At 35.7% G+C, this 14,632-nt stretch overlaps 1 protein-coding gene across 1 annotated transcript in view; it reads left to right on the top strand.

Annotated features, from left to right (window-relative positions):
* ADGRG6 (adhesion G protein-coupled receptor G6) overlaps positions 1–14,632 on the top strand; it is a 142,582-nt gene that overhangs the window by 84,095 nt on the left and 43,855 nt on the right. The window contains exons 7-10 of the mRNA XM_047102840.1: positions 4,662–4,747; positions 7,409–7,461; positions 8,437–8,499; positions 11,591–11,733. Of these exons, the coding sequence (XP_046958796.1) occupies positions 4,662–4,747; positions 7,409–7,461; positions 8,437–8,499; positions 11,591–11,733 (345 nt within the window). The remainder of the gene's footprint in view (positions 1–4,661; positions 4,748–7,408; positions 7,462–8,436; positions 8,500–11,590; positions 11,734–14,632) is intronic.

The following is a 14,632-nucleotide window of genomic DNA, read 5'->3' as shown; positions in this document are numbered from 1 at the left end:
TTCGGGGGTTATACCAACTTCCTCTGTAAGGACATTTAAATTGGAAGTATGGAATATTTTACATGAAACATAGATCTAAATTTCACTACAGTTATAAAGACATCGATTCAGGGAAGTGTTTATGGTTATTCTGGTAGTTACACCAAGGAGATTTATGATGGGGCAGACATTCCAGCAACCCCCAGGAAAAAGCAGCAACAGCTGAAGTTTCCAGTGCATATTTCACATGGACTCCAGCCAGTAGATGGGAATATTATAATTCTAACTAAGTATTTCGCTCTTTGTACGAACATACAAAGAGCCTCTGTGGCATTCTCCCTCCAGGACTGGCACGTCCTCTACTGCCCAAGAACGTTTATATGATGCTTCAGAGTCCTTGACTTTGGTAGAGTGGAGCTGTATTCACTCAGTCATGTCATTTCTGACATTCTTGAAGAGAGCCTTGTTCAGCCGTCTCTCTCTGCGTCATAACCTTCAATGGGGTTTCAACAAAGCGAGCAAATGTTAGAATCAGTTAAAATGGTTTGACTTGACTACATTAGAGGGAAAAACCTAATTTAGATGATTCTTGATAAAAAACGCAGTCCTAGCATTTAAAAATATTCAAAAGTCATCATGTGGTAGAAATATTCTCAAAATCACGTCCTCCAATCTGTGTACCATCTGAACAATTTTTACCATATATTTAGCCACCTATACTATTGATTTAATAGGTTTTGTTCCTAAATTGACTCACATTTTTACTTAAGCATTTGTGTTTATTTGGGAAAATTGATATTGCTGTTGTAAAACTGTTGTAAAATAGAAATGAAAAATGAAAATGAATATAATGAAAATATTATTAAATTCTCTCCATCTCCTATTGTTTTCTTGTATCTCTACACCTTCACTACGCCTTCACTATCTTTTTAAAAAGGGAGAGTAACAAAGTGTTAGAGGCAAGACTGTAATCTAATTAATATTTTTTCTTTGATGTAGTCAAGTTAGAAATAATTGGAAAGAGAATTACTTGTTCACCTTGTGAATAAATGGAACTTAAGGTCATGTCTAAATCATTCACATACTGTCAGCAACTCCAGATACACTTCTCTTATTCCTCGGGAAATGGATTCAGTAAACATTCTCAGGCTTATCATGATCTGATATATTAGAGAATCCTATTTTGTTGACTGTAAGAAAGATAGGTACAGCTATCAAATTTGTCATCTATCGTACCCAATCCTTTAAACTCCAGACTATCGAAGAGTTTTGCTGAGTCTACCAATGATGATATGCTGGTGTAGGGGGTGGACAGGGATCGAGATTGACAGACAGACTTCTTCAGTGTATCGATGAAATGCGTTTTCCTAGACTTTGTGAAATGTTCCTATGTAAAGTTCCTTTTGTTATTTTCAAAAGGACTTTTATCTGATACCTCAGACTGTATACTAGGAAAATCTTTAAGTTACTTTTCATAAACAGATATTTCAGTCTGTAACGGATAACCGAGGTATTCCCACAAATAATTTTTTTGTGCCTTTTACATTACATTCTTAAGGAAAGCTCTTGAGTCGGTTATTATTTGCATACCAAATCTTATTTTCTGTGCTTGAAGCATCACTCCAGTGCCCCTGGATATTAAATTTTGTGGGGTCAACACAAGTAACCCAAGCAAGGAACTAACTCTGTTAGTCCTTATTATTGTTCAAAAAAAGCCTAGCTTACAAGTATTCATTGTACCACTGCTTCTAGTTTCTTAACATAAATTTACTCTCTGGGTGGATGTATGGACCAGACAATCATTCTAGCTTTACATTCTTGTTATCTAAAGAAATCGTGTGTATAGGATGAGCAGGACTCCAGTCTTCTTGTAAATGCTACTTATGTGTTATAATTGCCTCATCACTGGTCCAAAGACATCATTTTGACTCTAAAATAACATTTGGTTTATATTTTAACATCTGTCTTTTCAAATAAATATTTTAAAATCTGCCTTTCAAACCTATACTTCACACCCTTCAATATAGAATAAAGTAGTCTTGTTTCTATATCTTTTAAGAAACTCTGAAAAGGGTGTTAAGGACCAAAAAAATGATTAATTGGAGAAAGACCTATAGACAGCAATACCATTTTGATGCCACGTCTGTAATGATAAGCAATGATTTCTGCTTTGAAGTCCTGCATGGATGAAAGAGTTATCTAATTGGAAAATGGATATACTCTTAAATACTTTCCCCCCCCCCAAGAAATGTCTATCATGAATTCTTCTGGCTTGGATGCCATTAGTAGGATAATACATACAGCTTTTGAAGTCTCTGGAATATATGAAAATTTGTAATAAGCTTTTCTAATGAGACACTGTGAGAGTTGTTACATCTATAGAGGACCACTTGACCTCTAGAATGACATGGGAAAGCCTGCCTTAGTGTGTCTTAATTGTGTATTTTCTGCAATGGCAATGCTTAAGCCAATTATTTTGCTGCAAACCAAAACCCTTCTTACCAGTTCTTTGGTGGACATTTTATCTAGTGTTGACAGTCCACTCCTGGGCATTTCTCATGTTTAGTTGTTGACTGTGTTATTCGGAAATTTTAAGTAAGTTTAACAAGTAGACTCCCTTGAGTATATGGATACTTCATTCCAAGGCTTCTGAAAAGAAATGACTTTGAAAGTGATCTATAACACAGGAGAATCTGTAACACAAGATGTTAGGTTGTTTTCTGTGTTCACATATTTTATTTGCTGTAAGCAATATAACTCTAGGGAGAGTACTATATTCATAAATTCATTTAGATTATCTCTGATATTGGAGGTCTTTCTCCTTTATAAATAACAGCAAATTGAAAAATGAGGCAGCAGATATCTAAAATTTAAATAAAAACATCTTAAATGTTTCCAAAACATTTCAGAAATCTCAGTGATTAAAAATAATGATTTTTAGTATTTTGCAGTATTTTCCTGAGAGGGAAAGAATACTGGTCTTAAACACATGCTTTACGTCTCCATCTAGTGGTGGCTTTTCGGCTACTCTGCTGGCACAAGTGAACATTCCCAGAATTGTCCTTAGGATCCTGGAATAACTCTGGGACCTCTGCAATTTGAATTTCTTCTTTCAGAATATCCATAATTTTATATGATGAGACATACAGTCTGAATGGGTTTTGTTAATCTGAATTATTATCATTTGTTTTGAATATATTCCTCTAAGTATTTTAAATTCAGAATATTTTTAGAGGAACATAAAATCAACTTCATTAAAATACCTGAAGAGTTTTAGAAGCTGAAATAACCTAGTCTGCATAAGTTAAACCCACTTGTCCTTGGACTTGTACCAATTTCATGTATTTAGACTATTACCTCTGGGAGCGGCAAAAGTTTTAGTATGAGATTCTGACCCCATACTGGAAAAACATTCCTTTGGTAGTGGGACTGGAATTTGCATTTTGGTAGATATGGGGATTTCCAGAGGCAGAGTTTTATGTATTTTCTACTGACTTTCCAAATTTTTCATTAAATCTATTCCCCAACAGTATTTAAATTATATACTTTCTACATTTTCTATGCATACTTTCCTGAAGAGTTACCAAAATATAAGCATGAAGAAAGATGATTGACAAAATAATGGAGAATCAATTCGTTTCTATATATAACCTAACATATTTTAAAATGATATTTTTTTCATTAGCTATTTATAGTAAGGTATCCTATAACACACATTAGAGAGATTCAGCAAACCTTGGGTGGTGACTTTGATTTGCATTTACAAAAAAAAATACATCAGACTACTTTAAAGATCCCCAAAAGAAAAAAGCAGAACCTTCTTCTCACATAAAGTTTTCTTTTTAAAGCAACTTAGTCCAGTTAAAATTCTATCTGCAAATATTCTTTCTTCCCTCCCCCCTTTATTTTGATACAAGCGACTATATTTATGGAATTTTGATGAAAAATCTGGTGAATGACTTAGAAGTAAACGCTGTGGGGGGTGGGGTGGAGAATAAGGAGCAGAGGGCAACAAATATGTGTGTATCTGTTCTTTTTCAAGCTAACTTCTGCCCATCATCCCACTTAAGTTTTCACCCCCCAAACCCTGTCATTCTTTATAAGGTACAAAAAAAAATGATAATTTCTTATTACATGAGATCAAATTGTACATGAGAAAGTCATGAAAAAATTAGAGTAAATATCCAAAATCTATAGAATTAAAGAAACATATATAGGTGACAATGTAGGAGAAATGGGTTATTTCTCAGAATAAACTAATTGATAACTCTTGCTAAGCAGTTGCAAAGGTCAATGAGCATTAAGTCAAAATATCTCAACTTTTCTGTACCTGTGTAGAAAGTGGTTTTTTGTTTTTTGTTTTTTTTTTTTAGTTTTTTCTTAATCGAAGTGTAGTTGACACACAATGTTAGTTTCAGGTATTCCACAAGTCTGTGTGTGATGCTGTGCTCACTGAAAGTGTAGCTACCATCTATCAACACACAACACTATTACAATACTATTGATGGTATTTTCTATACTGTACCTTTTATTACTGTGACTTATTCCATAACTAGAAGCCTGTTTCTCCAACAGAAGTCATTTCTTTTACATTGTGTGAAATTGTGTGATTGTATATTTAAATTGATAATTGTAGGACTATAAAAGATAATTAACGACTAAATCCTATTTCCAATGGACAGATGGAATTATCTTTAGAATTTCCATAGTGATTCAAAACATCCTTCATCACCCTGAGGTTAAAGTACAGAACAAGGTGGCAGAATGGGTAAGTGAACTTATATAATTTCTTTTGTGATTTGAAACCTTTAACCTCTGGAAACCTGCAAAGGAATCTACTGTCTGGGTTATTGAGTCCGTAGATCATACTGAAACACAGACACTGTTCCTTATGCTTACTATGAATAGACATAGAAGTAAGGTGTATGCTGATGCATAGTGAGGGAGTGACATTTGAATCAAGGACAAGCCTCATAGATGTTTAATGTCTAAATAAGGAAAGTACCACACAAATAGAAATATATTTTGATAGTTATTTTTATTGACTATTATATCCCTACATTTTCAGCATAGCTTTTAAAAAGTAGATTCTATATTTTTTATTTAATTGTTTGAATGTTTGATTCATAAACCAAAAAGTATAACAAAATATATCGTGAAAGTACTCTGACCATCTTTGTAGCTCATCTCCCTGGAGACCAACCCATCTGCTTAGAAGTCATTGTTAATTTTTCTTGTTTGTTCCCCCGCCCTGAATTTCTTTGTGCATATAAAAGAAAACAAGGCTATATATTCTTGGGGTATCCGGGTGGCTCAGTTGGTTAACTGTCCGACTTTGGCTCAGGTCATGATCTCATAGTTCATGAATTCGAGCCCTGTATCAGTCTCTGTGCTGATAGCACAGCAGAGCCTGCTTTGGATCCTCTGTTTCCCCTCTCTCTCTCTGCCCCTCCCCCCTCTTAAAAATAAATAAACATTTTTTAAAAGGACTATAGATTTGTATTTTTCCTCCTGTTTTTCACTAAGAGCATATCTTACATATCATTGTACTTATTTTTGTAATTGCCAGGTTTCCATCAAAGTACACAGAGACCTTCCTTATCTAAGTTTTCTTTTTATTCTTTTTTAAAGGTGCATAGTATTCCATTATGTGACTGTCTGGTCATTTAAGTCTTCTGTTTTTGTTTTTGTTTTTTTTTAATCTATCTTTATTTTTGAGAGAGAGAGACAGAGTGAGCAGGGGAGGAGGAGAGAGAGAGGGAGACACAGAATCCGAAGCAGGCTCCAGGCCCTGAGCTGTCAGCACAGAGCCCCATGCAGGGCTCGAACTCACAAACCATGAGATCATGACCTGAGCTGAAGTCAGAGGCTCAACCGACTGAGCCACCCAGGCACCCCTTAAGTCTTCTGTTGAGGGAGATTTAGGTTATGCTAATTTATTTAATCAGTATTCTATTAATGAAAATTTTGGTAATTTCCAATTTAAAAAAATCAGCATTTTATTTTATTTTCCTTATAGATACCACCTATCATTTTTTAATTTTCATCTCCAAAACAAAAATTTTGTTTTCCATAGGCTTCTATTTTTTCTATTTTATTTTCTATCTATAGTATACAGTGGGACTTTGTACTGCTTTATATACAGCACTACTACAGTTCACACAGTTTTTGTGATTGAAGTCACTCGAGTATACATTTTGAAGAAAAATGGGTTTTCTTATGCTGAAGCCTGGCAAATATGCCGTTCATAGCAAAACAAGGCTAAATACGTTGAGAGGTAGTGGTGACTGTCTAATCTATCTGTCTATCTGTCAATCATCTATCTATCATCTATCTATCATCTGTCTATCTATCTATCTAAAGAATAACTGATATGACAAAACAGTCTTATTTTGAAGAGTCCATCATAAGAAAAGCCTTATTTTGAATATGCTTTAAAACAAGATGACCACAGGAAACAATAGTGTGTAATTAAAAATTCTGTTACAAACTTGAGGGGAGGAGTGAAATTGTCTAATAATGACAAATGCTGCTGTTGACTTTTTGGACTGGCATATTAAAGCCAGTAACAAATTGAAACACTAGGATATATGTATCATTTCTAAATGGAGAGCAGCTTTCCTAAAAATCCCTCTGGAGGTGATACACAAATAGGAAGATCTCATATCAGTAAAGAAATCCCATTTGTGATTGTATTGGACAATGTAATTGTTACTTATATTGAGAAGAATCTGTTCCTTCTTTAAAAAGTCTGATGCTCAGACCCATGAGGCTGTTAAATAGCCACACAATAATAAACATAGTTCCCAATAATATTGAACTCATTTTGTTTTTTTTAAAGGTTTGTATTGTTAATTTGTAATTATTCTTACTAATATCCTTATGAGATGATAGTTACTAGAAAAGGATGTGTTACTGCTACAGTGTTTGTTGAATGAGGAATACGAAGGCGTTTATTGTGCTAATCCTCCTATGTACCCTCTTACAACTGTGTAGTGTTCAGTCTGTGGGCTAATTTGAAGAATCATTATAGTGGAGCCCATTATAATACAGGCTAGAGAGGAAAGTATACTGTTTCCAGACAGACTTGGGATTTAGTCTGGGATCTGCTACCTCTTAGTTGAGGACATTGGGCAAGCTATTTCTCTCCATGAAGCTCAGTTTCTTCATAAATAAGGGTGAAGGAGTAGATAATACCTATCTCATTAGTTGTTGTGAGATCGAAGAAATAACCTTTGCAAAGTTCTTGGCATATAATGATCCAGTAACTGTTATCTTCACCTTTCTTTCACTCTGGCTCTCTGGGATTTTCCCAGGGCATTATTCCAATAACAGCTTATCTTTTGGGAGGGAAGAAACTCGATTCAGATTTTTTTTTTTTTTTTAGAAAGTATTATCAAAGCTCACTCTTTCCCATTGTATTTTTCAGCTCAATTTAACCTTCCAAAATTGGAACTACACTGTTTACGTGGTCAATATCAGGTAATGACAGAATTAATTATTTAAGAAATAAAAAGTAATTTATTTACTTATTTATTTAAGTAAATAAAAAGTCTCATTTAACGCTATGCTCTCTCTCTCTGGTTATACCCCACACACAGAGCACAAGTACACACATACACACATGCACCATATTTATAATCTTTCTAAAACAACTCTATATTTTTTTATTTCTGTGCACAAAAATCTTTAGGGCTGTAGCAATTGGTTTTAATTTTTTGATCATGGATCCCAACCTTTAAAAAAAAATTATATGTATTCCCAAAATATGTTTGCGATTTCAAATAAATTTGTGTGTGTGCATTACTTAGCCAGTATATGTTATAATATACCATAAATTAAAAGAAGATAATCACATATACATAGAAGTCCTGTTAGTTTCATCTCACACCCCAGTGGACCATCTGTAGCACCCCAATTTGGAGACTGTTTTTCTGTTAGATGAGATATCTATAGTCTGCACCTAGCTTTTCAAAAATATCTTTTACTATTATTTTTAAATACTATAACTGCCTAGGAAATAGTATAATCCACATATCCTCCTCTGCACCTTGTTTCCATAGTTTTATTCTTAGTTTTCAAAAGTATGTTTCATGAAACCTAGATGTGTATTCTGTGAACCTGACAAATGTTGTTAACACAGAAGAAGGATCACGTTGAATTAGCCTGGAAGTACATTCTTAAGCTGAGTGCATCTCTAGATATCTGAACATCTCATATTCTTTAGTATACTAACATGTGTTGTGAATCTTAAAATCTTGTCACACGGCTGCCAAACTTACTTGACCATGGAGCCATTTGTTCTCAGACATGTGAAAGAACTATACTTTCAGGACACATGTTTGGAAATAGTGGCCTAGAATGTTCATTTTGCTTCTTTCTTTCACCTCCTCAAATTGTGTTGTTGATGATGTGGCAGATGAGGTTGATAATGAATGTACATATTTGTATTTATAGTTTTCACCTGAGCACTGGAGAGGACAAGATTAAAGTCAAGAGAAGCATTGGAAATGATCCAAGGTAACACTGACAAAGTCTTAACAGAAAGTGTAACATCCTTTCTCTCACCTGTTTTGACTGTCTGGTAGAGAAATGAGAATAATGAAATAGGAGGGAAACATTTTAATCAAGTAGCACTTTTATTTCTTTAGCACTAATACACACTGGTTTTTTTTTTCTTGTAGTCAAAACCATCAAATAATAGAGTGGATAGAAATGTACATCTGATGAAAAATAATTCAGAAGTAGAACACTTAAAATGTCTGAGTTTTTATATTTAGTATTTCTAGCTCGTTTATGATAACCCATTACATCTTATTTGAAATTTCAAAAAGACCATCAAAGAAAAAAAGATAGTTAAAGCTTATGTATGGTGGCATCTAATAATATGGGTAATAGCTACTTTTCAGAAGTTTTCATTTTAAAATTCGTATCAAGACCAGGCAGGTAATTTAACAGATCTGTCCACGTTGCAGAACCCACTGGCATTCACAGGCCAGCTTCAGAGGGTGGTATAATTAAAAACAACTTTAACTCCTAAATGAAATAAATTTAGCTGTGGTCAGGTAGTCTATTACATCTCCAAAGAAGAAAAAAAAAGTAGTTGAAAAGGAAAAGTTCATGTAATTCTTACTCCATTTCAATTGACTGAACTGATTTTATAGATTTACAACAGTAATGATGGAATATACTTCTTTTAAGGTGATGTATTCTTACTAGAAGACAAAAACAGAATTTCATATGAAAGTTAACCAGAGAATTTCTTCTTACTTTTTTTTTTGTTTTCTGTTTAATATTAAAAAAGCAAATTTTTTTTTAATTATAGTTGAAACTTTTCATTTCTGTGTATCTTCAACAGATTGGCTTGAAACATCCGATTAGGGAAAGAAAGTTCCTTTTCCTTTATGATCTAAAGAACAGAATAATTATGTTAATGCTATATTCTTGAATGGTGGCTGGACTTCTCTGTTTGGCCAAATAACTTTTTCTCCAACCTGTGCTGCTAGATCATATTGAGCTTGGAATAATGGATGCATGATACAGATCCCTTTGTTGGACACTTTGTCTAACAATTGGGGCAGCCAAAGTTGCGGGTGTCCTCAATGGTATATCCTCTGTAGGAAGTCAGCATTGCCCTTTTTAGTGTACCTTCTGTGATTCTTCTACTACCCAGCAATACTGAAGTCTGCCATCACTGGCATACATCAGTACCTCGGAAACTCTTGCTTGAAAGACATTTACATTCATGGAATTTCAGTTGTCTGTCAAACCAATGGGTAGCTTCACAGAAAATTAATATGGAGAGGGAACCAAGACCATATATATGGGAAAGTCCACATGTGTAGTTTTTATTTGGTATGAATCTTTGTTTCACAATTTTTTGAAACTGTTTAAAAGCTTATTGTTTGAAAAAATTTTTAATCATTTTAAAGTTATTTACAATGTATTCTTACAGACATTCTCCCCTCTTTTTTTTTTTCCTACTCTCTACTTCTCTTATGCTCATTGATAAATTTTTAGTCTCTCATAGTGTTTTCTCAAAACCACAATCTACTAGTTTTACACACACTTTTTTTCCCCAAAGTTTTCCTTTCAATTTGATTGTAACACTTAACACAGGCCATAACCTCAGATAATGCTATCATCCTCTATCGCCCAGACAGGAAACCAAAGCCGCAGAGACTGGTTTATTCAAATAAAGGGTGATTGATGGTAACAACTGATGGAACTTTGTGGAACCATGAAACAGTTTCAGTTTTCAGGATGAGAGAGGAAAATACAGAGATAAGGCCTGTGAAAATGCATGGTCATTCTTGAATTGCTGAATTTGGGTATTCAGTACCATCCCGATACATTGTGTTCATTATGTTCTTAATATTCAACAGAAGTAAAAGGTCATGTTCCCAACTCTAAGCTGTCAGTAACTAGAGTGGCAAAGCTTATCTTCCAACAATAATTTAATCATAAGATACTTTTTTTATAGGCCATTTAAAAAATTATTAAGTGATGACAGTTCACCATTATATTTATATCTGTTTGTCTTGCTCATCCTGAAATATGACTTATATATGAACACTAAGCAGTAGATCATTTTAGAGATAAATAGCTTTTCAGACTGAATTATGAGAACAGTTCAGCACTTTGCCCTTGAGATGAGCAGATATTTAGGGGGAAAAAATAGAACTCTTCTTTAATTTCACCTGACCTTGAATAGCATAATTTCAAGGAATCTTTCTTTTTTTAGCACCACAAATATATCAGTACTCTATTTCATTTTTATTGATACCCACATAATTTTATAACTTAGATATGTCATGCCTCTCTCCTGGGAACACTTATTTCAAAAGCATTGCTACCACCTTGACTTCGACATGTTTTGATTTCTGCTATTGACTATGGCTATGATTACAGTTGAACAGAAAATTACATTATTTTGAAATGTAGAACCAAAGGTTTTTATGGGGCTTTTAGGATGCATCTCTGCTTCTCTTAGAAATATTTTCTTTTTAAAGACGTTCAAGGTCAGACAGTCTGTAGACTTCTGCAGGATGCTGGCCAATCATCATGTATATTTTAAGTATTTATTTTATAACTTTTCACCATATAACATACTTGGCAAATGCTTCATCAGGATGGAAAATCATTATTACAGTTCGGGAGAAATTGGAACATATTTGTAAATGGTAATACCCTTAATAATCTTAAAGTCAAATGATCATTTTAGTCATATTTGTTGGAATTTAATTTTTCTAAAAAACTTTATTATTGGCTATAAAGAAACAATGTAGAATTAGTCATAAGTGTGGCCCTTTCTTGCATGTACACTATAAATATTACTTAAAACATTTCTCAAAAGAAATGAGGTTATATGATATGATATAATAGAATTATACATGCAATAATCAATATAATCTATTCATATGTAGATATTTTTAACATTCTAATTTATCCAGTAATAGGAGGTTTTGAGTGTCGTGGCCTGTTGAGTCTCCACACTCCATGGTCATCCCTCTTACTACCATATTCAAATATACTGTTATTCCACACCCCCCTACCCCCCCAAAAAAATCAACCAACAATTCCAACAATTACATCTAAAATGTTTTTCTAGGTTGGTGATTTGGGCCCTTCTAGTTTACAATGCTACCAACAATCCCAATTTAGAAGGAAAAGACATTCAACAGAAGCTCTTAAAAAATAATGAGTCCTTGGATGAGGGCTTGAGGCTATATGCAGTGAGTGTAAAACAACTGGGTAAGTTCCTTTAATTTTTTAATAAGTATTCTATATAACTATTCAGGTTTAACTGAAACAGCCACAGAAATATTCTTCCATTGTACATCGTTTGCTTATTTAAAACTATTTTTTCTGATGATGAAATTCATCCTATTGGTGGCGTTGTAACAAATGGGTGACCTGGTTAACGTAAAAGACAACAACTCAACACGTATGAATCTAAGGGAATGAAAGGGGCAGAGGAGAGTTTATACTCTTGTGGGGGACATATTCTGGAAATGCTAAGAATATGAGCAAAGTGCCAGGATAGCCTTGACCAGAATTGGCTTCAGCAGCAGGAATAAAGAGTGTGTACATGTACATCTAATGAGGTAAATCTTGGAAAAGGCAATTCCATATAAGAAAACATCTTATGTTTTCTGTCTTCGTTAATGATACCACTGTCTCCACAGGGATAGGCCAGAAATCTGGGAGTCATCCAGGGTTTAGATTGAGTTCCCACCTAGACACGATTCACGTCCTGAGCTCCAGCCACACACGCGGGAACGCTTGCCCTTGCCCAGACATGCCATGCCCTTTTATGCCTTTCTAGGTCTGGCTCACACTGCTCTGCTCTGCTCCCACCATCCACCTGCTTCTCACACCATTGTTTTAAAGACAACCCAAAGTCATCTTTTCTGTGATGTGTTTTATGACATCGTCATGTGTAAATAGGGTCATTTGAGCCTCTACTTCATGCTGTCCAGATACATCGAGCACTGTACAAATCAGAAGGTCATAGTGTTTGACTGGACTTGCTGACATTCTTATGGATGCTTTCCTTAAACAGGAATCTCTTCTCACTTGAGCACACATGTTAGTTTTTTTCACACCCTCATTCCCCACCTCCCCCGGAACCTAGCACATTCCCAGCACTTAAATACTTGAATAAATAAATGAATGAACTTTGATGGAACTATTTTAGAAAAATCAGTGATCACAAATATGGACAACGAAAAGTAAAGTTATTACTCTGTTGCTATGTGATTATAATTATATTACGATTAAGTGTATTCATAGAGAGAAAAGGAAACTTTGAGACTTTTCCTTAGACATGTGCAGGAGGCTGAAGCGAGGGCAGTGGGCAGCCCTCAGTCTCAAAGAAGCTGGTGTAACTGAGGCCACAATCCCGGCGTGATAAAGAAGCAGACAATCTCTGCTTCTGTGAGGAGCTACCCATATGTAATGTGTCAACATACACAGTTACAGAGAACTCAAAGAGGGCGGAATGCAAACCATCCGTGTTGTCACCACAAATAGTTGTTTCTTCTTCTTCTTCTTCTTCTTCTTCTTCTCCTCCTCCTCCTCCTCCTCCTCCTTCTTCTTCTTCTTCTTCTTCTTTTTAAGTTTATTTATTCTGAGAGAGGGAGAGAACACAAGTGGGGAGGGGCAGCAAGACGCGGGGAGAGAGAGGATTCCAAGCACTGTCAGCACGAAGCCTGATGCAAGGTTCAGATGCGTGAGACCATGACCTGAGTGAGCCAAAACCGAGAGTCAGACGCTTACCCAGACTGAGCCACCAGGCGCCCCAGCATGGACAGTTCCTGAGCCTCTGTGAGAGAGTGCTTGCTTGTTCACAGATGGGCCACCCTTTCACACATGAGTCTCCACGAGGAAGGAACGTGAAGAATAGTAGCTTACATATGACCAGGAAGCCGTGTGAGTGTCATCTGGCCTCGTCTTTGTTCTAGAAAGCTGAGGAAACCCGGAAAACTGTCCGCATCCCTAGATGTGTAATTTCTACTACTTTAAGTTCTGCCCTTTACTGTTTTTCTGCCCAGTGGGCCTATGAGGAAAAGTTTGTACCAATTGAAAAAAATAAAGGTCAAAACCCTGGCAATTTGAAGCCTTAGAATGTAGGTGGGAGAGTTCTTTGAATGTTCAGTTGGTGACTATAACACCAGTTCCCAACAGTCTGTCTGGTATAACTTGCTGTTTTTCAGTTCTGAAATAACAAGATTTTGTTGATCTATTGCTCTTATTCTGGTGTTTTAAAAATCGTAAAGTCTGAATCATTTATGTCATGACACGTGCCCAGAGAGTTTTCAAACAACAGGTGGGGTGATTTGAGGGTGAGGGCATGTGTGAGAGACATGTGGTGCCGGTTCACAGCTCTCTTTTTACTATCCTCTCAGCAAACTTCCAGGCAGAAGATGCTTTCCGAACAGCTGGAGATTTTTCCATAAAATATGCGAGCAACTCAATGACTACAGTATTTTATAGCCTTTTCCCTTTGGAAAAATATCATATTACATTTTGAATTTTTCAAGATCATCATTGTATGTAGGGTTTACTAATTTTTTTAAATATTTTTTTATTATTTTTTTACCATTGATTCATTTTTGAGAGACAGAGCATGAGTGGGGAAGGGGCAGAGAGAGGGAGACACAGAATCCAAAGCAGGTTCCAGGCTCTGAGCTGTCAGCATAAAGCCTGACATGGGGCTCGAACTCACAAACTGTGAGATCATGATCTGAGCAGAAGTCAGACTCTCAACCAACTGAGCCACCCAGGTGTCCCTAAATGTTTATTGATTTATTAAAAAAAATAATGTTTATTTATTTTTGAGAGAGAGACAGAGCATGAGTGGGAAAGGGGCAGAGAGAGAAGGAGACACAGAATCTGAAGCAGGCTCCAGGCTTAAGCTGTCAGCACAGAGCCTGACGCTGGGCTCATACTCATAGCCCTGAGATCATAACCTGAGCCAAAGTCGGATGCTTAACCGACTGAGCCACGCAGGCGCCCCTATTTTTTAACTTGAGAGAGAGCGTGCGAGCGAGCAAGTGGGGGAGAGGGGCAGAGGGAGAGAGAGACAGAATCCCAGGTAGACTCCCTGCTCAGCACAGAGCCCGATGTGGGACTCGATCCTGGGACTATG

Source organism: Lynx rufus, unplaced genomic scaffold (genome assembly GCF_022079265.1).
Source record: "Lynx rufus isolate CCGP_SWC_20201006 ecotype Redwood Valley unplaced genomic scaffold, mLynRuf1.p SCAF_6, whole genome shotgun sequence".
Classification (NCBI taxonomy): Eukaryota; Metazoa; Chordata; class Mammalia; order Carnivora; family Felidae; genus Lynx; species Lynx rufus.
The sequence above is the reverse complement of the archived record's forward strand: the minus strand, read 5'-3'. Positions and strand labels throughout refer to the sequence as shown.